This window comes from Rhea americana, unplaced genomic scaffold (genome assembly GCF_003343005.1).
Source record: "Rhea americana isolate MKP2758 unplaced genomic scaffold, rheAme1 scaffold_289, whole genome shotgun sequence".
In the NCBI taxonomy this organism is placed as follows: domain Eukaryota; kingdom Metazoa; phylum Chordata; class Aves; order Rheiformes; family Rheidae; genus Rhea; species Rhea americana.
Genome location: NW_028186411.1, coordinates 940,926 through 965,748, shown reverse-complemented (window position 1 = coordinate 965,748; position 24,823 = coordinate 940,926). Strand labels below are relative to the sequence as shown.

At 42.2% G+C, this 24,823-nt stretch overlaps 1 protein-coding gene across 5 annotated transcripts in view; it reads right to left on the bottom strand.

Moving 5' to 3' along the window:
- The window catches only part of EHBP1 (EH domain binding protein 1), a 202,393-nt gene that overhangs the window by 51,924 nt on the left and 125,646 nt on the right, over window positions 1-24,823 (bottom strand). For all 5 annotated transcript variants that reach the window (XM_085308996.1, XM_085308995.1, XM_085308997.1 and 2 more), the window contains exons 10-13: window positions 18,588-18,766; window positions 17,881-17,929; window positions 11,775-12,686; window positions 9,693-9,836 (exon numbers count right to left, since the gene is read on the bottom strand). In XM_085308996.1, coding sequence (XP_085165122.1) covers window positions 9,693-9,836; window positions 11,775-12,686; window positions 17,881-17,929; window positions 18,588-18,766 — 1,284 coding nt within the window. The remainder of the gene's footprint in view (window positions 1-9,692; window positions 9,837-11,774; window positions 12,687-17,880; window positions 17,930-18,587; window positions 18,767-24,823) is intronic.

The following is a 24,823-nucleotide window of genomic DNA, read 5'->3' as shown; positions in this document are numbered from 1 at the left end:
CTTCAAAGCGCTCGCCCCCGCGCCGGCCGCCGTCGGCGCGGGTCAGGCACGCCGAAGCGGGGAGCCACCGCGGCCGGAATCAAACAAAGCCCAATTAAACTAATCATAACGTCCCAGTGAACACGAGGAAGCTCACCTGGTATTTCTGGGCTTCTCGTGCGAATTCCCAACTCCGCTCGGTGCTGGGGACTATAATTACCCTGACCAAAATACTGTGAAATTACCGCTCTGATCTACTAATGGCTGCAAAAAATCGAGCCGTCGTGGTTTCATGCCAAGGGGCCGTAGCAAGGTGGCGCAATGCTTTCTGACAGAGACGACAACTTCTGAAAAACTCCAAAGGGAAAATTAACGGGATGTGGTTTATGTTGCCAAGGCCTGTTCATTAATTACCAATTTAATCGCTGCTGGAGGCATGACATTACAGCAATCTGGCTGGAAGTTCTAATAGATTATGAAGACCACCTAAGACGAGTGACCAAGAAACGTACAAAACAATTAATACTGTTTCACTGCTATCAAAGACGCTCAGATTATTGTACATCAAGTGAAGCAAAAGAATTAGTAGCTTCACAGTGCCACCACTAGGAACTGTAAATACAACGGCACACAATTAGTAATGCACATGTGACTTTCCGTTCAAGGCATATATCCTTGGGAAAGCCGGAACACGATAAGGAGAACAAAAGGAACATTTTCAACTGAAATGAATAAAGATTTTAACTCTGCCCTTGCGCRCGCTGAGCAATAGCGGAGCAGGCAATGCAAAACCCAGCTCTAAGTCACGGCGATACCGCCCCGGGATTCCCGACGGCGGGCGCCGAGCAGCCGCCGCCATCGTCACCCGCGACGTAAAAAGAGCATCCGAGCCGCGAGCAGGCCCAGGGCTCGCTCCGAAACACGGAGCCCCCTTTCCGCGCACACCCACGCGCAGGCAGGAGGCACCGAAGTTTTTGAACTGGCGTCGTTCGGATGACCTTAAAACGCAGCTAATAAATGTGGCTGCGCGTGTCCACGGTACGGCTGCAGACTCCGCAGCGCCTTAGATTTACACGCGGATATCAAGCAGCTGCGCATTTGTATTTGGGCCAGATGCTTGACTCGTGTGAACAGATGTAGAAAATGGAAATAACAGCAAGAAAATGCAGCCGAGGATCTYGAGCATTTTTATCTAAAACTTGAACCGCGTAACATTTGTCTTGCATTAGCAAAAGTTACACTTTCTGTACAAAGCCCTATGGTACCAAAACGACAGTGCATACTGATTCTACCGAGAAATGAGTTTCACTCGCACTAATTGATTTGTTTTCCCAGCTACGACAGCGAGCTGTATATCCTGATATTTCTGTGTAGCGAAATATCACAACTACATAGTAAGAAAGTCCTTAAGCATATCACATATGCAGTCAAAAGATGTAGCACCTTCTTGGAAAGTTACAGATTATTTTTTATTTTTCACGTATCAAATAACGTGAAATAAAACAACCTGTTTGTTCTCGCCATCAAGGAAACGGGATCGGGCTATCTCGACCTCAGCATGTCATTATAAAGAAGTAAATATCAGTTCAGGTGTTTTTTGAAGTGTTCAGTCAGCAGGTCTAACCTTCATTTAAAGAAAAGTATATGGTTAAAACAGCTATAAAACTTGGAATGGTCATGAAATGTAAATACTATCCAGCATAGTCTTATCAGCTTAAACCATATTTAACCACTCTATAGTGGCATACATACAAAACATATAAATGAACAACAGGGAATAAGTTACCAAAGCTCAGGGRTTACCAAAATAATGTTCAATCTTTTTACCAATTAGATGGTAACTGCTTCTTTGTAATCTCAAGAAGATCTCATGATCATATCTAAATCTGGTCGCAATTATCGGCACGACAGACTAGTCTTTTCTCAATCAATATTTTCCAATTAATATTAAAAGACCAAGGTTGCCATCTGCAAAGTCTTACAACTCAGTAAATATGCGTTGGATGTTTAATTAATACAAGTCAGTTTTTCTTTCTTGGTTTTCTTATAAAAATAATTCAGGAGTAATTTGGTAGTGCTCCCTTAAATGAACAAATATTACCACCTCAATCACATTTATTTTCCAACTAGGAATACTGCAAAAAATGTCACCAATGACCTAGATGCCTTTCCTAATGCAACATAACTAGTTTCGAGCGTAAATAAAAATTACTGAGTAAAAATATCCGGTACTTGTTTTCAAGAACCTGTTAAGAATACTGGGAGCAAACAATACTCGCACTGGTCCATTGAGTTCAAGGCATCTTTCAATCAAATTAAAAGGTCTGACTTCTGTTGTCTACTGTGAATTTGCGTTCTGTATCACACCTGTACCTGCTSCCTACCGTATACTTTTTGGTCACATAATAGAGCAGGATAGTTAGGAGCTTTTTTGCTCAGAAGGGCAGGGAGATTATTGCAGGATGTGACCAATAAATGGAACAGTTTAATAAAGCTTTTTCTGAGCATTTAAAATCATGTTTTATTTTCATTTCATTGCTGATGGAACATCCCATATCYGTGCAAATGTATGCATTCAAAATTAAAGTATACAAATTCATCTAATTTCAGATTTTCATTGGTTTCTGCAGGTTTTCTAAAAAAGACTTCCATTTCCACTAGTCCACGGCATACGCAAAAATTATCATTTTGCACTCAAATATTTATGAAAATGAAAAGTAATGGACAAAACAGATTGATACCTGAAGTAGAAAGAGCCTATTAAATACGAATTAGATACAGCTGCAACAAGTCCTTTGAGCAAGCGAGTAACAAAAAGCAATATTCCGAGCAGAAAGAAGCAACCTTTTAGCACAACCCTTTCTCCTTCCTCCTCTACTGGTCGCAGACAGAGTTTGCCTGTTTTTGGTGAGCTACTTCCTATCTGCAAATTCTGCTACAAAAGCTGAATATAGTCCCCACTGTTCTTTTAAACATATTTTTTATATTTAAGCAGGTATAACTGTCATTCCACTTGAATAAATATTTAATAATGGCARTGAGGATAACAGATATCTCCCTGTATAGTAAGTAGGCTAGCAACAGTTGCATTTAAGCACAGCAGTAGTATAACAATTGCTCTCTGAAAGCACCCCCTCAGTTTATATTAACCCAGTTTAAATACTTATTTTATAAACTGAATCTCTCACAATTTTTAGTGCATCATCCTCACAATGCTGCTGCAGAAGAAGAATTACCATTTTCTTATTTTACAAGGGGCAAAAGATGTGCAGTGATTCCCTTSGGGTGTCCTAGTAGTCAAGTCCTGCGTCCCAACACCTATGCTAGACCCTAAATATCCGAAATCTTTGGCCAAACCCATACGAGAGGCCCAGTCCTGCACCTAAATTCACCAAGGAGGCATCCTTAGCTCTTGCAAAACCCAAATAACTTTGGGCAGATCTGTGGCCTGTTTTAGAAAGAATATCACCCCCTTTTCCACTTTACAAAAAACAAGTTAGAAGAATTTTAAGTCAGGCACACATGATTTCGGAGATGCCAGAAGTAAGAGTGCTGGGCACAATCTTAATTTTCATCTTTCTGTGTATCCATTGGAATAAAGCCTTATCAGGGCATGACCGTACACTTTTGCTATATCCCTCTGTCTAGAACTGACAGCTCTTACTCAGTGACGTTCAATACTCTGGTTTATCTTCCATGTTTCACTGGRCCCACCAATTTGTAGCATCATTCTTTACTACACAATATTCACATCCTGCTCTSTAGGCAGAATTATTAATTTCTTCACGGGCTTTTCTACTATGCTCACCACCATAGCATTTAAGTGCCTCAAAAGCATTAAGCATATTCCCTTCTCACAGCACCCTGTGGTGGTATGACCCTGCTCTTTGGATGAGCAACGAGACAGAGAGATCCAGCTAAAAGGATCTAACAYGGGGTGCTTGCTCGGGGAAGCCTACCACCTGCTTTTTTCCGTGTCCTAAGCTTTACGTAGTCCTTTCTGTGTCTAAAGCACAGCTCCCATTGACTTCCCGCACAAACTGGGATGCTCAGTACACCTGCAAGTCCAACCTTCGCCTCCAGAAAGGAAGRATACGCAACCAATGACCACTTGGAGGAAGTCTGGCTCAAATAACTTAACAGCACCGATTGAGAATTCGGAGGCAAAGGCAGCACTACGTTTAATTCTTCCAGGCGCCGTAACCATGACCTCATCCTTTTGCTCCTTGCAATCCCCGCTTCATTCACTGGACACTTTGCAGTTTCTGCATCCAAAAGTCAGAGTTCCCGTGGACAGACAGCCTGCTACATCGCCTCAGTCCTCTGAGTTAAATGAGGCACAATTGCTTTGGGAAAAAGAGTATCTGACCACATAATTACAGACTGCATCATAATGCATATCCGCCAAGGAGGTTAATTAAAGTTGCCTGAGCGTTTTTTAACTCCTAACTCCATTCTCCGTAATCGCAYCGGCTTCACAACCATAGCCATTTGAGTTTACAGAGTCAACGACGGCTGCAGGAAATTTCCATTCTTTACGTGGATCAGTCATTAAGGGAGAATAAGACAAATATTTTGCCACCAGCCTTCACAAATATTTGCTGACAATGGAATTAGGCTGAAATTCAAGAATTATGGATTCCACTCCCAATTTGGTAAGGTACGTTTACCTAGGGGAAAAAGACCTTTCAGCCTCGCTCTTCCTGAATATTTCCCATTTTGGTCCTGGTTTCCTCTAGCTTGCCACTTTACCAGTTAGGTTGCACAGACCAGCCCCAGTCTCCTCACCTTTCCAACACCTCATCCCAACCAAGCCCCAGCTGCTAGCAACCATCGCTACAGATTGATGTTTTCACACTGTAACTGCGGGGAGCAGTTTTGCCAGTCCAAGCACTGTACCATTAATCACGAGAAAAGGGGGGTTAAATAAAAATGAGGAAGCCAATAAAAAGGCTCTGTGGGTTGAAAGCTAAGTGACTGCAGCCGTTATGCCAGACTGGAAACAACAGAAATATCTCGCAAAAGTACCTCTGCATCAAGTGCACGTACATCAAGAACAGGAGCAGGAAGGTAGAGCTGTCCATAAATCTCTCTGGAGGAACGAGATCCATAAGGGGATCAGGTAAGTCTGTCAATATGTTCACAGAGCTCCTAAGTTCACTTTCTAGCCTCCAAAATGCAGCATCAGTTTTAAGGCCATATCTATGATTCTCCCCAAACCATAAGCATGTTTTCAAGGAGTTTTGATCAATGCAGTCTCTTCTTAGGCTCAATATCTGAATACAGGCTTAAACACTACAGTTTGCAGAGCTCATGGTTCTCAGAAGCACTAAAGGAGCAGATCTAGTGGTGAAAACTGTTTCTGGAAAAAAGGAGAGAAAAGAAACTGAGCTAAAAAAAATAAGAGCTGAGGAAGCAGGCAAAGACTAAATCAGGTGAAATGAACAGTGATGGAAGATAATGGAGCAGAAGCCACAGAGAGAAGACATTTAAGGCAAGAAAGAGTAAAGAAAGCAGATTTCAGGAAAAAAAAAGAAGAGGAGAGGGAGTTGAAATGCATAGGACAAATTGCTGAAATGGACAGTATGAGAGAGAGCAAAGTACAAGAAGACACAAACTAAAGAAGGGGAAGAGGGTACAGCCTGGCAGGCAATGAGAAAGAAGTGTGAGATTCAGAGGAGTAGCTCAAAAGTTATAAAAGGAAATTCAGTGTCTTAATCTTCTGCTCCTAAAATTTCACCAATTTCTGAGTAAAGTAAGTGAAAATAGTGATATGGGCCTACCCTCAGAGTATAAAAATAAGAAGATTAAAAGACAGAGCAGCAAAGAAGAAAACTCAAGGAAATCGGATAAACAGCCAAGAGAAAGAACACATCATGGAAAAATGGCCAGTACTTCCTGAGASACCAGTTAGCAGCCAATAAAGAGACAATAGAGATTTTAAAAAATAAAAATAAAAATGAAAAGCAAGCCAGAAATACAAGACTACTGAAATATATCACACAGTCTTGATTCCACCACAGGAAGGGTAAGGCTTAGGCTGAAGAAGGTCAAACATGGATTTCTTTTGAAAAAGACTGCTACCTAAACAAATCAGATGAGCACACACCAAATGATGACAGTGGAAGAAATCCATGCTTATGACCAGGGAATGGACTTGGAAATTTCCTCTCTTTTCTTGACTCCAAGCAGCAATACAACCCCATGCACCAAATATAGTTCTCACTTKTTGACTATGAAAAGAGCCATAGTTCTCCTATGGCAAGTGCAAAGAAGCACGGCAAAACCTATGAACCAAGATTCTCAAAAGTAACTAATGACTTTGCAGGCTTAGCTGGGATGACTGATTTTTAGAGCATACTCCTTCTGAAAGACATTAGGTTGCATTAAGTTCTTTTCATGAAGATAYTCATGAAACTTGCAGTTGCACATTTAAGAGCTACTTTTGAAAGTACAGGCCTTGGGGATCTCTTCRAAGTATCCTCGTTTAAAATCACATCTTCCTACTTTAAGGCTTTTCTCTTGAATCGCCCCCAAACCAAASCAAACCAAACCAGGAAACAGCTTAATCCAACAGCCGGCACAAAGTGTGGAAAAATTTGCATCAGCATCAGTGTGATTTGGACAACACAWTGAACATTATTCCAAACAGGACAGACAGCTACATTCTGCTAATACAGACTAGAAAAAGATGCTTGAGTCAAAGTTCTTACTATYAGCCCTGAATAGTAGTAGTCTCCTCTATTTTTCAAGAAGCAGATAAGCAATGGCCTGTAGTAAATTGGCATCACTRCATTAAATTAAGAAGTCTCATCTCTATGACCATCAATTATGTTATAGAAAAATGATGCTCCTCAAACAGAAATCAACARTTGATTATAGAAATACGTATCTGATATTGGGGGGCAGGTTTAGCTCAGTTGGTTAGAGCATGGTGCTRCTAATGCCAAGGTCGCGGGTTCAACCCCCATATGGGCTACGCTGAGGCTTGGACTAGATGATCTCCAGAGGGCCCTTCCAACCTYACCATTCTATGATCTATGTTCTATATATTTTGATGAATCTACACATCCTCATTCACAGTATCCATGTGTGTGGATAGGCATATAAACCTGCCAGTTTTATATAACTCATAAACCACAAAAACAATACAATAYAGCAGTCTCCATTATAAATTCTTCCCCTTCACAATGAGTACCTCTCACATTGAAATACGTTAGGAGAGTGTTAGGCTTGGTAAGTCAAGCACTCAAAAGTTAGGAAATGTCGGAATTAGGTTAGTTGTACAGTCTTGCGTTAGTTCTCGCTGTATTTCACATGGTCTTTAATTGCATAACTCAATTTTTTTCCTACAGGACGCTTGTTTCATTCAGYGGTTATGATTGACAATGCTCAGTGAATAAGCAACTATTCAGTATTTCACTGCACCCTCACCATTCATTATTCAAACTTATCTCTGAACACAGAATTATTTTAATTTGTCCTGGGGCATTCTTCACTATCATATCTAAGAGTTTCCAAACCTCATCTCCACAACACCTTTACGAGGTGAGGAGCTATTGTTATCCCTATTTTATAGGCAACTGAGGTCAAGAGTGACCTTGCTCAGATGCCCAATATCTGTTTTTTCCAGACAGCTCAGTATTTCAGACAGGCTTGGACAACTTGTTCACAGCACCACTCTCGTTGCCTTGCCTACAGCTGGGTACATTGCAAACTTCCAGAAATCAGCCCCCAAGAATCTCAGGACGGAAATCAGAAAACAAGAAATCTGCCACCTCAAATACGTTGGGTTCAAGTTATCTTCCCAACGTCATGAAGAACTGATGATAGAGGCAGCATTTGGTCCTGCAAAACCATACTCAGCTGTCATACCTACAAGATTTCCCTTCCTTTTCCTGCAATTCTCCATCTAATTCACTTTTCAACTTCTGCAAGAAATGAAATAAGGTCCCATGGGTAAGAGGGTAACCTGAACTACACAACTCTGTCTCTCGCTCTGAAAACTCTGTCCCTATCTCTTATYCCTCAGCTGGATCTCATGGCCTAGATACACTTTTGTCTAAGTTCAGAGTGCAGTCTATCTCCTCGCCATCTACCTGTGGCATCTCTCCTCTGTATACAGGTGGGGTAGTTTCTTCTCTCTTCCTGTTTGGGTATCATCAGCAGGACCAGTGTGAGCCCAAGAGAGAAAGTTCGGTTTTCCACTACTATGATGTGTACTAAAACAGGCCCTGATAATTAGGGGAGCAACTGTAAAAGAAAGTCTTGCTGTGTTGTGTCCACTTGGACACTCTTTTCTGATATTTACTAACTTYCCTGAACTTTGAGGCTTTTTAATGAGCTTGTGCTATTGTTCCAACCTGGATTGTTTTGAACAGATGTTTCCAGGGGATTGATGCTTTATCCAACCTAATTCTGAGAAAGTTGAACATTTTTTTTCTGAAGTTCACCAAAAAAAAAAAATACCCTTAGGCAGAGTGTCAACGTGCAAAATTTCAGCTCAAAAAATTAAATACCAGTAAAGTTATAAACATTTTGAAAATAGGAGCTTGCCATTAAAAGTGTTGGGCAGTTCCAACAGCTGTTCCTGTCTGAGTTCCCTATAGCATCCCTCCTATAACGAAGATTGGTGTATGAAAAACTGTTTAAATGAACGAATCAACCAAAAAATCAAACGCAAAATTTATCTAACTTACAGTCATCTAGGAAAAAGTTAAATACAAAATAATCACATCACTGACATGATTTTATCATTAGGCATATAAGGCATGTATGCATATACACATGTATTTTTAAGAAAAACGAAGAGAAATGCTTGCCAGTTTGTGGCAGGAAATATTTTCTAAGAAAAGGTACGTACACCATAGATTTAAGACAGTTTAGAGAATGAAATGAGATGTACAATCACTATCTTCCTTCTCTGACTGTGTGATCCCATTTATGTAAAAAGCAGAATCTGCCTCTCAGTATTAGCCTCTGAAAGACATGAAAATTCACGCCTTTCTTTGTATCATTATTTTTCAGTTACATTTACATTCTTAGCTGACACTACAATCTCCAATGCACAATAGTTGAATCACAAAACCTGCATTGCGAAGGTTTGMAAAAAATTCATTAGCTTTCATCTCCAGAGAGCATGTATCCTTCCAGGTCACCACTGAGGCCACTGGAGGTGCAACCATAGCTGCTCGGGCACTGGAGCTCGCTGCCCAGCTCCACTTTCCCATCTCACCAGCATAATCCACTTTCATGATAAAAAGGAACTGTTCCACCAACTCTTTTACAAGACTGTCACAAGCAGCCTCATTCACTGCATAACACTTAGGAAGCAAYGAGTAGTTTGCATCAGGGGTTCTGGGAATGCATTTACATTAACTGAAAAAAAAGAGGTTATCTAAAATAGCATAAATTACTCCACTATCATTTAACAAGTAACTTTTGTTTTTCCTCCCGTTAGAAACAGCAGTGCCAATCAAAGAAGGTGCTCTCAGACCTCTGCCTCCAGTGACGTCTACGGCACCTTTCTACTGGCTATAAGAGCAAGAGAACTGGGCTTTAAAAGTGAACTCCGGGTACATGACACGTTGGAGCACCGGGACATTCAGTGTAGGAAAAAAATATTCTGCAAGGACATGCTCCCCTCCAAAAAGTAAGCATGTACAACAAATTTTAACCAAAAGTAAAGTGCCACACTGGCCAATATTTCTTACATCATTCAGCTGCTTATTGTGGGCCGGGGTGACCGTATTGGTTAGCAGTTTATTCCCCGCCTTTAAAGCTGCATCTCTTCTTGCTTGCTCAAGCAGAACTCTTGCTCGTTCTTTAAGTTCTTCCTGTCTTGACAACATTCGTTGCTTAAAAATAAAGAAATATAATTAACAGCAAGGCAGCCCTCGGGCACTTAACATTTATACAGTAGTTAATAGCCAGGAGCCTTCCTTTATAATAAAGGTCAGGAGTTACATGGATTACAGCTTCATGAGGTGACAGAGCTTTCTACAGAAATGAAAAGTAAAGGTGATCAAAATATAAAATTAAAGTCATAGGCCTTTATAATGTAAATAGAGTTGTCTTTTCTCCCCCTAAAACTTAATTTCTATCAACATTTAATGCCTTTAAACTGCCACTGTGTAAAAAAGATAATTGGCTTCATGGAAGCCAACTATGTTAAATGTGCTATGTGTTTACTTATTTACTTTAATATGTATGCAAATAAAATGCTTCGTTGGCTACTTAAATGGGTATCTCTTATTTATGACTTAAATTCAACACAAAGAGGTTGAGTACAAGGTTAAAAAAAAAAAAAAAAAAAAACCCTCCAGCAATAATATCTTCTTCTGTTTCATTTATGAATATCCACAGGAAAGTCCCTACTTCACACACACGACCGATTACCGTGCACAGCAGAAATAACGGAAGGCGGATATCTGCCAAGGCAAAAGGAGCTGAGATGATGCTCCCAAGTATTTATGTACAACACTGACTTCTTAGTCAAGGTCAGCTATGAAGACTCCAGGAAAACACGTCTTCAGGCCTTTCCATGAGCTAGAACTCATGCACAGAGGGTTAACCCCAAATGCACAGAGGGTTAACAAGCGAGGAAAGTCTTCAAAGTCATCTCTTCCTTTTTCTTGGTGTACTACACTCTTGCACATGAAAATCTCAGTAGAAAAGACTCTCTCCCTCTCTCTATCTCTCCCCATTGTATTATTACGTGTGRCCCAACCTGTTCCTTCCTCATCCAGTGCCCAGAGAAGATGACAAAAAACTTCATGAGACTTCACGGTTTAAAGGAGAGGAATTAGCTGACTATGGAACTCATATTTTGTCTATTACCATCCAGCTATGGACTGTCTCTCTTACAAGACAATGAATCCTCGTGGCGCTTACTTAGAGGAAAAAAAATGTAAAAATGTTTGAACCAATYCACAATACTGAAAGATTATGTACAGTTTTTTTCTTATTACAACTCATGGCATGAAGCCAAACAAAACCAAAACTAAAGAAAGTTCTTTAGCGGGATAAACTTTTGAGCCTGGTTTGGCATTTTTTGTAAACAGGGATGATGATAACATTTTTTACATATTTTTGTGATGATTCTATTTACTGATAACGCTCAGCAATTATACAATATTCAGCTTTCATCCCCACCATAAATCTGCAAGGTAGGTGGGCATACACTTTTTATCTTTACAGATCGGAAAACTGATAATACAGTTAAGTAACATGCTTGAGGCCACTCAGTCAGCAGCACAACTTAGTATGGAGGAGTTTCTACCTCACCATGGTGGGCTGTGTTCACAAGGCCACGTGGTCTCTCGGGTAAGATYCAGAAATACACGTGGTGTATTTCAAGGCATTCAGAACATTAGAATTTTTTGAATGCTGATCAGTGAATTAATAGTCCTTTTTTATTTATTGCTTGAGCATGCACAATTCAGGAAAAAGATGCTGGGAGTTCCACGCTCGGTGGCCAAAGCCTCGAAGCCACCTTCTTTGAGCTGCTTGAGAGTACAACAACTTTACCAACTTGAATTGGAGACAAGTTGGAAAGATTTACTGTAGGACAATTCCTATAAAGGATTGCTATGAATTCTTTTTTCGTGCAATGGCTTTTTTCAGCAATGTATTTTAGTCTAAATATTTCCGCTACCAAAGCTGGTTGGTTTGTCCAATAATAAAAACATACTGCTGTACCCTGCAGGTACAGTGTAAATTATGATCACGGAGAAAGAATCTGACCAGGAACCCCACACTGACCCATTGGMACATAGAAACTTTGAGTTTCTTACCTGGGCTGCTTTTGCTGTTTGATCTGCATGATTTAAAGCTGTTCTGGCATCAGGGTCAGAATCAGCTTCTGCTTGTCTCAAAGTACGCTTTTTCCTCGCCAGATCTGCATCATTATTATAGGAATATCCCAGTTTAGAAGTAGGAGATAAACTCGGCTTTTTGCCAGGCGAACCGGGATCTGCTTTTGTGCTCTCGGTGGATCCCAGATGTCCCAGCTTTTCTTGCTCTGAGAAATCAGTGGGACTGTCTGAACTCTGGTGCCTTTTCTTGTCACCATCTTCACTAGCAACTGTGGGAGACGCATCCTCCTTCAGATCGCTGACATGTGGCAAGTCACTCAAGTCTAAAGTGTCAGCTTTCAGCAATTTCTTCCTTCCCAACACAGGCTGCACTTGTGTTGTGTCTGCACCACCACCTTTCCCAAGCTCTTCCGACGCAGAAGTCCTTCCAGAACTGTGYTGGGATTTTTGTGGATCCGGGTCACTCCGAGTCCTGCGGGAAGAAGGGGAGGCCGTACTCGGGCTTAAATGGTCATCAGGGGTCTGATGCTCGCTCTCAGATTCTCCAACGCCGCTATCATTTACAAATACGGAGTCGTCCTGAGAAGCAAAGTCCCCCAGCCCGCTGTCCGGCTGCGGCAGCTGGGGCTCCCGGTTCAGGTCATTCAGCTCCGCGTAGAATTTTTCCTGATCAACAGAGCTGTTGGTGTCCGTTTCATAGTTACCCACTTTATATGTGCTTTTACTACTGTTCTCCTCTATTTGAACCACGTTCAAYTCTTGGCCGCAGAAATGAGCCCTTATTTGATAGAGATAGGTCATAACTGTCAGTTTGTCGGGTATCGCTAGTAAAACCATGTCAGAAGGCTCCAGCAGTCGCGATATGCCTAAGCTGGCAAACCCATCATATGCCTTTAGAAACAGACAAAAAGAAAGATTACAACACAGGAGTTGTTTTTTACATATTGTAAAAGATCACGGAACGCAAGAGGAAGTTTTAGTTAAAATAAACAAACATAAACACAGCCAACACTACAGGCACAGGCATGGGCTTGGATCTGTTACTTGTTACTCTTTTGGTAACCACCAGTAGTACCATAGTTACTATTTTTTGTTGCGCAACTCAATGTCTCTGAACTCACAGATTTTTCCTGGTGGATTCTAGGTATCTTCTAGGATATCTTCATAAGAATGCAAATCAAGAGAATGTGACCAAAAAAGATGTGCAAATGGCATCGTTTAAAGCATTTTTAACATACTACCATAGCATAATAAAATCTTTTGATACTCAAAGCCACTTTCACGAGTTAAAAAATAGGCATGAGGGTGCAACATAAAAACCTTTCTGCTTGCATYAAGAAAACCTACTATCTTAAATGGTTCTCACTCAAGTAGCAGGAAACAAGCAAATAAAAAGTGCAAGAGTTGGAACAAAAAAAAGCAACTAAGGATGGGTTTTTAAGATAAGGAACAAAGATATAAGAAACAGGACACTAATCCATCTTGGGCTTTATCACTGCTGATCAACCTTCTCCTTTCTACTGGCCATGTAATTGCAGTGATTTGTGTTGATGAAAAAGCATGTCCAGATAGCCAAAAAGAACAACACCCTAGATTACTTGATACAAGACAAAAATCACACCAATTCAGTAAAAAAAAAATCATTTTTAAAACATCTSTTGGTGCTAAATTTATAGAAAAGGGAGAGTGACTTTAAGTCTCACTTTACTTCTATTTCTAAAAGCCAAGCAGTTTGAAAGCCTCTCAGTTTGTGAGGCCACATTGTAGTATTTCTGCTGGCCCTTTAAGAGAGTGGGCTTGGTGCATCAGGTTTTTCTAGTTTTGAAGAATTAAAGCTGTTTCTCAATTTACAATTAATTATTACTATCCTGGATTAACCCTGGAAGACAATATTGTGTTTCAAGGAAGTCTTTAAAAAGGCCTCCTGTTAGGTTTAAAGCACTCAGACATCTCCTCCCTCAGTAATTTTGCATCTCCTTTTTATCCTCTTCTGAAAGAGTCTAAAATTTTAACAGCCATTCCTACAGTATTTTGAACAAAAACAACAAAAGGATGCTGACTTAAAAACATGGAAAAGAATCTGGTCTTTTACAAGGAAACAATAAAATATACCACTGACTTCAAGTCTATCACAGTTTTACGCTGTTTCTGCAATTTACATTGTTTCAGAAGAGTGGAAGAAAGAAAAGAGAAATTAATTAGAGTTTCATATCCTCTCCGTTTTCAAAGCATTACCCCTCATAATAGTAGAGCTTCCGCGCTTAGGTAGAGCGGGGGTCTGGCGCGGTGTGCTCGCGGCAGGCCGGGCTGCTTCAGCTGCCCTGAAACGGCGGCTGCTCTTGCGCTCCTTACCSTCTCCCGGAGGCCTTCCGCAGCCGCGGGCCAAAGCGTTTCCCCTTAAGTCAGCTTTCAGCTCTACTTTCTCCCTTACTTTGATGGTTTTTTGGCGGAGAAGCATCTTTTGGGAAGGCCATTTATGAGAGATCGCTATGCCGTTTGTAAAGGTGGAGCTGTGCGTACACACAGGAGGAGGAACGGGGGGAAAGACACGCGGGACACCTGGTCCYGGGCAGCCCAAGCCCGCAGACATGACTTGACCTGAACTCTTTTATACTCTTTTATACTCTTAATTTCTTATTTATATGCTAATAAAACTAAATCCAAGGAATATATCCCAGGGTCTGTAAAACGAAGGTGGGATCAGTGTTTCAGAGTTGTTAGGAAAGGCGCTTGCTTAGAACGGGCAACACTAAAGCAGAAGAAATTAATTTGGAATGATGGATATTCTTCRTACAGCTGCAATTACTTTTTGCTGCCTGCTAAGTTCTTCTGGTGATGTTTGAGATTAAACACAGCAGTTTTCCAGCGATGCCAGATCTTTACTTCCTACCCTCTCTCCTTCTCGTTGCGGACAATACGTGTTTTTTTCCTTATCTGCTTTTGAAGGTCTCAGGACACGTAGGCTGGCATGCAGATATTCGCAACCAGCTCTGCACATTAGCTCTACACCCATCAGCGCTGCGARCAGCAACCACGCGCCCTGCACGTGCGCACCCAGCAACGTGTGGCGGCCTCCTCCTCACGTGCTTACACACGTGTTAAGCTCTGCGCTCCTGCGTGACCCTGCTGAGGTCCACAAGCAGCTCCTACACGCACAGCGAAGCCCGTGTTACGTTTCTGTGGAATCACATAGTAGATGTGAACATGAGCACCTGCTATAAGGATGCGGCTGCCAGCTGAAAGGCAAGAAGGTATTTCCATTTTTTACTCAGTGCAATTCTGAATTCTCCTGTTTAAATACATATTTGAAAGGGACTCCTCCCTTATGAAACAGAGTATTTTGTCAAGACAATAGCTTGTGTATGAACGTATTAAGGAATTTTATAGAAATGGTCGGAAACTGGAAAAATAAAGCAAAAATAAGTGTCACAAAAATTTAAAGTGCCAATCTAACATCCAGGAGATATATTACCCTTTCCAAACAATAACCCTCTGATTAAAAAACATTCTCAAAACAACAAACTAATTAAAAACGGAACACTRTGATTGTGGCCATGTTGCTGTGCCCTTCCACTCTGGGGCTGTTCATCCCCTTCAAGTTTCAGGCAAGTGCAGCTTAGGAGTTTAGACTGTTCCAGTGCAGGACGTGGTACTAGTAATCTGAAAAATTCCTGGCCTTGATAAGGGACTCTGCTTCCAGTATGCTGTAATTTTAATATGTTATTCATTATTATTTATTAACAATCCAATGTACATAGTAAAAAAAAAAATTGGAGGGTTAATGTTATAAGGAAGCTTGTGCGGATAGTTAGACCTATTTAAGAGATTTAAGTAGAACTACAGTTCTTCGGACCAGCTGAGAAACGTTTTTATCTGAGGTGCAGCTGTGCTGTGGGAATTACGAGGTACATTTATATACATACACAGCGCAGGTACATGTATGCGGAGGGACACGGGACAAGTTCGCCTATCTCGTGATGAAGGGGGTTTTTGTTTTTTGTTGTGTTTCTAATTTCCCGGCGCGCTGACTGACAGCCCTCGGTTGCGATCCATCAGCAGGAGCACCACAGGCGGTATTCTCGGCATTTCCCCACTATGTAACACCCCGACATACCGGCCAAGATCAGGTGTCGCAGGCAAAGAGCTTTTGTACTCGGCACCAGCGGCAGCGCCGATTTGCCAGGTGACTGGCGTGCTTTGTAAGGAAACTCTGAGGAGGTGCTTAACGTTTCCGTGTGCAGTTAGACAGGGAAACTGCACTGGAATAGTTCTCCTAACTTTTTTTTTCTTTTTTTTTTAAATACAAACAAGGTCACGCATTTCTAAAAGATAAACTGTTACGGGTTAACCTTTACTCTGCGGTCACAGTCACTTCTTCCTGGCCTTCCTGGGAGCGGGGAAAAAGAAGAGCTGCTTTGGATGCAGGCAAACCGTCCTATTCGGCCRTCGATGTTACTCTAACCGGTTGGGAGGGAGCCCTGGCGAGCGCGCTCGGGGTCCGCGGGGCCCGGACGGGCATCCTCGCTGCCAGCGGCGTCGCGGGCTGGCGGCGCAGGGCTGCGCGAGCCCGGGAAAGAAATCTGCAGCCTCGGCGCGGCTCTCGGGCTCGCAGGGCTGCAAGGCGGCGAGGGAGGCGAGGGCGCCGCGGCGGCAGCCCTCCCTCCCTCCCCGCCGCCGCCACCGCTGCCGCGGCGGGCGCTGCACCCTCCTCGGGACGGGCCGCTCCGCTCCTCTCCTCCCGCGCAGCTCCGCGCCGGTCGTCCAGGCATCGTCCTTCACGCACCAGCCCTTCGGCCCTTCTGTTTCTGGTTACTTGGCCGGCACAACCAAGGAAACGTGACATTCAAAACCACGCGGTCGCAGAAAACCCCGTGACGTCCCCGGGAACGCGCTTCGGGCATCCTGAAACCCCATATTACTACCCAGAAGCCACCACCGTCCAAACGATGCCAGTCCAAAGATATTTCACTATTTACAGTGCTCAAGCACCATTTGAATGGTGAGTTACTTCCCGGCTAACGCTTAAGTGTTCAGACACGTTCTAGTATAATTACCCTAAACACAAACTAATTTTAGCAAAGCACTTTCAAAAATTCCTCGTCTCTACAATCTAACATTCCCCGGTTATACCTGCTGTATAATAATGAATATAATTAATTTAGACAAAATGTATTTTTATACATTTATCCCAATTACTTAAATYCAGTATTGTGAAAGCAGGGTAAAATAAAATCACAGTATCAAGAAGAAAGCTACATAAAACCAATTTTCAGATAACTTTCAGGAACGATTTTCTTATCAGTGACTCACGTGAAAATTATCATTTCTAAACATGTCCCTAGGGCCAAATCCATCCTTGTAACACATCTAAAACAGTGACCAGAAATAAAAAGTCTTATGGTGAGTGCAAAACTGAGTTCATACTCCTTCCAGAGCAACTTTTTGCATCTTTGGATCCCAGAGCTATACAAACACACAATTCAGAAGTGGCTTAAAACAGCTGCCCAGCACAAAACTATAAACTATATGTTGCTAATATTTCGGTTTATTCTCAACACCTCTCATCCTAAGCTCTTCATGCAGCGAAAAAATTCAGTTTTTACACCGACGACTTCACCTAACTGATCCTACCGCTTACAAGTTGACACAAAACAGTACCTTTAAGACTAGAAAAATCACTATCAGAGCAACACTGACTGCGATGAGTGCAAGGAGCCCTATGAGAGCAAGGGAAAGAGCAGCCTAATGTAAGACAACCCAAGAGCAGCCGCACTCTTAATTTCTCTTTTTTATTAAGTGTCTGATGGGAAAAAGAAGCGAAGCAGTCACGAAGCGCCACCCAGCCCTCCTCTCTCTCTTGGCAGTAACGTAGGCCACGCAAACATTAAACTCCAACGCCAGCCTCGYGCTTGTTGTGAATGTTAAAGACCGCGACAACCCGGAGTCAATAACGCATCCGACTGGAGCCCCGGGAGGCTGAACGTACAAAACAGCCTCACTTTCCCCAAATTAATAAAAACCTGCCGTGAAGCCAAAATTGAAGCTATGTCCTTTATTTTTTYCCTTCCCCCTCAGCAGTTCTTACCTTTTTGTTGTTCTCTTTAATATCTTGAGGATTCAGGGACTTGTAGTCACTGAGGGGGAAAATAGCACAGTGGGTATGTACAGTATTTGATAAAAGCAGCGGTTTTAAAACAAACTGCATCTAGAAATTTGACATACAATCATATCATACAGTAACTAGCAATTTCACAGCAATTCAATCAAGAAAACTAATAGCGTGGAAAATTAAAGGAATAAATAAATAAATAAATAAATAAATAAACAAACACCGATTACATGTTTCATTGCCTGAAGCTTTCCATCTAAAAGAGAAGGGAAGGCAGGGGCTAGAGGCCGGCCTTGACAACCAAATTTAGCACGAGGTAATCCGTCCTCGTCTGTGTACAAAGAGCTACAGGCTGATTTCTCTCATCTCATTTCTACACCAGCACAATTTTCATAGTCATCTTGAGGTCAGTTCTTTGTATAAGATTAAGAAGAAGAACAAAAAAAAAATTCAAATCATACAGAGAGGAGAAACAGTCGTTCGGGCAGCAAGGGAGAGCAAAGAGGGCAGGAAGTTTGCGCGTGCGTAAATCTGTTCTCTTAGGGAGGATGGTTCCTGGTTTAAAAGAAAAGGGTGATGCAGTTCGACACCTGAAATGACCAGTGATGCGATTTTCAGGTTTTCTTAACTGTTGCGTTTTTCTGTGAGACTTAGCTTATACATGCAGAAGTTACACAACTTACATGAGATCGGGCCTAAAGTGATGCAGTATTGCACAGAAGGATAAACCGTTTCTCCAGGATGTAGTAAAATTGGTGATTTTCACTCCCCTATAGTTTTTGGTAACTTCTTTGCACCACACGAGCAGTGACTGACTCGCGTTTGGCTTTCTCCCCAGCACAGGACTCGGTATCGGGCTCGGCTGCAGAAAAAGAACAACAGAACAAGAGAAGATGAAAGAATTTAACGGAAGACGAGAATGARCATCAGTTGACCTAACCAGACGATCTGTACGCCTCGCTGCCGGCGTCGGTCCTCCGCAGCTGCCCGCTCCCAACGGCCGCGGCTCGCGAAAGCCACCCGCCTCGGCCGCCGCGACGCTCCCGACGGAGACAACGCGCAGCCGGCCCCGAAAGCAGAGCTCCTCGGGGGCAGGGCCGACCGCGGGCTGGGACCCACGCTGGCCGCGCGAGGATCGAAGTCGCCGCGGGCGCAACACACGGCCCGCGCGTCAATCCCGCGCGCGCCCGAGCGCGGGGGCCCAGCTCTGCTCCTCCCGGTCAACGGGGGTACCGCGGGCAGGCGGCCCCCGCGCGCTCCCTGAGAGCAGCCGCTTCCAAGCCCCACCAAGCGGTTTACTCTAGAGAGCGCTCTTTTTGCTAGCGGGGAAAGGAGTTGGGCCATAAATCCTATCAGATGTGCTTCCAAACAAATAGCCCTAGCTAATAACGGTTGTTTTCCCCARACTGTACTCTGAGGCTTTCATTAAACCTTTGTTAGCATAGTGAAAGAACTACAAGGAAATAAAATAACAAAGAGATCCTAGTCCAAGCATTTGGCATTTACCAGGATTTCTGCAGTTCCTTGAACTCAACAGAGAACTTATTAACTGCAGTTGACGCTTGCAGGAAAGGCACACTCATTTCAGCACAAAAATATTTTCACTTTCAAAAGTTCTTAGATGTAATTAAGCAGCCAGAGCTATCACGCTAGCATAAACCCAAAGTCTGAATTACAGAGAAAACACTGAGGCCATTCATTTTGTCTGTGTAATATAATTAAAAAGGTGTATATACAACAAACATACTATTTATGCGCCTTATGGCTAGAGAGTCCCCAAATTAAGATAAAAAACAGCGCAAGTAATTTATTCTATCGCAGCCACTTGAGCTGAACAAGCAAATCCTTTTGGCCATGTTGCCTACTTGCGAAAGACCGACGATGCCCCCGCTTGACTGAAGCACGTCAGTGCTCAGCAGCTACTGGCCTGCTGCACCCTGGTCTATGGTTTCACTGCTGGGGGGGAAGAAACTTTACAGAGCCGGGGAAGTCATTTTTCCCTTTCACCTAAGCCATCCTCAGAGAGAAGCGCCGTCAACTAATTTAGCGTGCGCAAAATGTATATATGTTAAAATATCAGATCATACGTATAAAATAACTCATTTGGAAAGCGTTTCTTTTTTTTTAATCCCGTTAACGATCCAAATCAGTGTGAACAAATCTTTTAATGATGTGACACCGAGCTCTAACCACGTTGAATTAACATCTGAGCAGAGACGCACAAAATAGGGAAGGAGCGGCGGCAGCAATACACGGCACGCTCCCGCCAGCACGCACCCGGCCCCGTCGCATTGGGAGCCCTGCACCCTGCCCCCAGGCTCCCACGGATGTGCCGACGGCCAAGCTCTGCCTTCTCTTTTTTTTTCTCTCTTTTTTTAATCAATTGAAGTGAAAAAAAGTAATTAACCCCAAATTTAAAGTACATTACTTAAAATAAATTTGATATCTAAACTATATATATGGAAGAAATACAGCTGGGAGGAAATGATGAAAATAGCACTGTCATGATATGGAAAAATTCTGTTTTGGTACTATTTTAAGCTYGGAGCTTTAAGCACTTGTCAAACCGTAGGGTACTACTTACCGAACATATCAAATGTCAGCTATAAAGTCACTTTTCACTTGTTGCTGAATCTCTCCACAGCAATGTTAAATGTTCCAGTTACCATCTAGTTCTTTTCAGTTAACTCTGAAATGAYCTTAGGCAATATTACCTCTTAAATGCCTGAATTCAACATGTCTAACATAAACTGAATATTTAAGTGATWTTAAAACTAGGTTTTATAGGAGCAATTAAAGGACAATAAAAGCTGTTATATCAATATATTTACTTGAATTTAGAGTTTTATTTACAAGTTATCAATTTATTAAATCCAAATTACAATTCCTTGAAAATATGACTGGAAGTTGGAGGAGTTTTTCCAAATTCGTGCTTCCACCTGCTTAAGTTTTTCTAAAAGTACTTTACTCACAATGTGCAAAATTTCAGCATGTGCACAACAGAATTAYATAGTTTCTTTTTCTCTAGCTGATAAAGTAGAAATAATATACTGCTTTCTTTCCAGATCTAGTATTCCAAATCTTTTGGATAAAGGTGAAGTTAATCATACAATAATGTTATGCTGTTATTCACCACTGGAGTCAAAGCTTTTCTTATTTAATCCATGATAAAGTGTCCAACTCCAGACACACTGCCAAAATCTGAATAACGGCAGAATTGTGCTTGAAGCACTTGGCATCACTAAAAAAGTTAGTTTTGATTTTTTTGGTGAAACACCATTATGGAAAACATTCGCTTTCCATACCTGCAGGTTGTGCACATTAAGTCACAGGTTCAGTGCAAACACAAATACTACTGCTTATTTCTAGCAAATATTTGTTCCGTAAGTTTGGTAGTAGGAATTGATCGAACGAAGCAAAGCTTGATAGAGAGCCTGTKCTCACACCGTTCTCCTAAGCGCCAACTACGCAACTGCGCTAGGCCAAATCCCCTGAAAACTCTTTTGGAAACACCACTGGAAAAGTTTTAGATATGCCCAACAGATGCCAGCTCTGCTCGCCCACAGGCAGGTTACCGATGCCAGCGCAACCGCTCGGCAGCCAGCGGCGGGATRAGCTCCGGCGTGGCAAGTGCCGAGCGACCGGAGCTGGTCCCTCGCACGCCAGCTCACAGGCACCTGCAGCAGCATGRGGTGGATTTACCAGCTGAAGTCAGCGCTAGCTTCAGGATACCTTTGTTTCACGGTCCACGGTGTCTTTATTTTATTCCTCTTTTACATGTGCTGGTAGCTAAATTAATGTGTTTTACACCGCATGCGCTGTTCCTCTTGGGAGGTTATCCCACTGGACCATTTCTCTACATCACCAAGCCAACCTTCACCTTAAATATTAGGAAGCATCTCGACATTTCAAAGTATGTAAATAACTTTTTTGCTGCTCTCAGGAACATAGCACCAGGCACATCGMTGGTTCGCAAGGCTGGGCTCCAGCTGCCCATCTGACATGTGTTGGCCAGCGCTCCAGAGGAGAAGACAACCAAGCTGGGAGGTGGTGACAGGAACCCCCATGAGAAGCACGGAGCAACCAGAAGGGCGAGAGCAGGGACTCAGTCTGAATAACTCTCAGGAGCTCTTCAACCCCTCACACAGAGGTGAGGAACTTGAAGAGAGCAAGAGGCAGTGATGAAGGCTGGAAGAGAAAGATGCTGACAGGAGGCCTACAGAGGAGTAAGGGAAAAAGTACATCAGAGTGGGGGGAACCTGGGTGGATGACTTACATGGTCCAGGTTTATATTAATTAACGCAGCTCCCTAAAGAGGACAGGAATTGAGAGAACAATCTTGGAAGGCTAATTAACTGCACAAGGAGAGGATACTGAGATGGAGATAGGGCGCCAGGGCAGACTAAGGAAGACCTATAAACAATCCATAAACACGTTAGGTTCATCAAGAATCAAGTAYAGGCAACAGTCCTTCCTTCTTTGACTGCGCAAAACAGAAAGGATTTTCCCTTGCCCTTACCAAAGCTGCAATGCCATATAGTTCACTGACAATTATGAAACTATTAAAATGCAAGACGAGGTAAATTAAAATGGCACATACTGAGGTGAGACAAAATGTAACACACACCAGCTGGATGTAGAAAAAGTTAGGAAAGCTCAGGTGAACTGAGATGTGGTCTGAAAGCTGTCAGATACATCATTTGATATCATCAAAATACTTACTTATCTAGAACTTTATTTTTCAAACACACAGCTCTACTCATAAGAACTGCCCAGCACAGGAGTATTTTAAATTGCATGTGGCTTATTTAATAGCATTTATGCCTTTGGCAGGTCTGTGTGTATCCAATGTGCATTCAATTTTGTTTATTCTGGGGTGTGGAAAAGCCCAGGCATAAGTCCAAAGCTGATGTTTTGCTAGTAGTAGGACAGAAATAGAATATAGAAACCAAGACTGTCAAGATGGACTAAAACTCCTTTGTGTTTTATTCTAAAGATGGAATAGAACCTCAATAAAACTGGGCCTTGAGGATATGTTCTCTATTGAGACTACGTAGTTTTTTAAGTGGCAAGTCACCAAAACTTTATGATGGTTTCAGTGATACAACAAAATACAAGTGGCATTTCTCTGTTGTTTCTAGTAAGGTAGGTCCAAGTATTAGAGAATTTTGCTAGATATATAATCTACGCTTGATCCCATTTCCCAGAAAGAAATATTAGCAGTTCTGCTATCTAACAACTTTAACACAAACAAGTCAGCTTAACAGCATATTCTCTAACTTTGTATGGCATTGGATGATTGCACAAAATGTCTCCAAAGTCTAACGTCCTTAAAGATGACAAATCTAGAAATTCAGTTGCCTTCTAAGAGTTACAGATTCACTAAATTTGTTTCCTATATATGATTAGCAGCAAGTATTTAGGCAAACCCAGATTTCTCCAGCACCAGACATCTTTAAACCTTGCTCTCCTTGTTCTTTTGGCTATGTCTTCAGCTACTATGGATATGAAACAAAAATAAACTTCTACCTTAAAAGGTTTAGGCGTAAGCTTTTAATTGTTTATCAAATGAAGAAGCATTTAACAGGTTAAATTTCAACACAATGAAACCACTCCATATTCAATTACAACCTTAATATTTAGACATCTGCCCAATCTGACATGATGCTCTGATGCCTGAACCTGGCAAGATTTCGAACGTAAGGAGGAAGGTGAACCCTTGGGACACGCCTCGAGCTTGCTGTTGGTGATGTAGGTGAAATGATTTCTTTCTTAAGGGTTTTCAGTTGGTGGTCATGARGTTGAAGAGAACTTTTTCCAGATTATGCCTGGGAAAAGACAAGGAAAGCACTAACAGCACATGCATGTTATCTAAACGCCAGGATATGGAACAAACGTTAACTTTCTTGACAACAAGAACAACAGACCAGCTCAGTCTGGGAAGAAGAAAGCAATCAAGGTTGCCCGGATAGTCTCCTCAGTGGTTTTCCAAATTACACGCCTTTGCAAAAGTCATCGAAGGCAGTTGCTTGCAGCCCTGCAGAAAGGAGTGACGTGCTGGGTAAGGGAGTAATTTCCTGCAAGGTTTACTCTAACGAAATTTGCCTCTCAAAACAGTTTATTTTTAGTGCTCTCAGCATGTTTAACCATATGATGCAATGTTTAACTGAATACTTTGGACCTGTGTGAGAACTGGTGAAGGTAATGCGTGTGATCAAGAAGAACACACACCACAAGAGCCCATTACTGTATTCCCTCTCCTAYAGAGCCGCCACTTCTTAGTGCTTGCCACTCTCCCTTACTGTCTCACATCTAARCTTACACACTTCGTGCTGCAAACAACTGGATACCACACAAATAAGGATTGTCCTAGGGTAGAGAGCAAGGAAAGCTTCAACGTGGTGTCACTTCTGATCCCAACCTGTAAGGTTTAGCAAGTTCTCGTGTTCAAGTTATTTTAGTCCATATAACTTCCACTTGTCCGACCCCTCAAACAAGCATTCTGATGCTATTCTTGATTCTGATCATCACTGCCAGTTTCTTCTCCCACCACTCCTGTTTGTCTCAGTGCTCAAGGTAAGAAGCTGTTGCTCATTATTTATTATCCTAATTTTACAGTGTATGGCACTCAGCTTCATTTAAGGTCTATGATCCAAATGTAGCACTGGAACTTCCTTGGGATCTCTGACGTGATAGTAATCATAGAACATAAGAACACTCTGCAATTGGTAAATGAGCTCATTGGCACAATAGACAGACTCACAATTTGTATTTTACAAATAAGGAAACTGAGATGGAATTAAMTAACTTGCCTGAACCAATAAAGTGAATCAACTACCACGAGAACTCGAAGATTCTACCAAGTAGGAATCTGATGTACAYGTTCACAGCATGCCACTACAGCAACTGCACCTTCTCC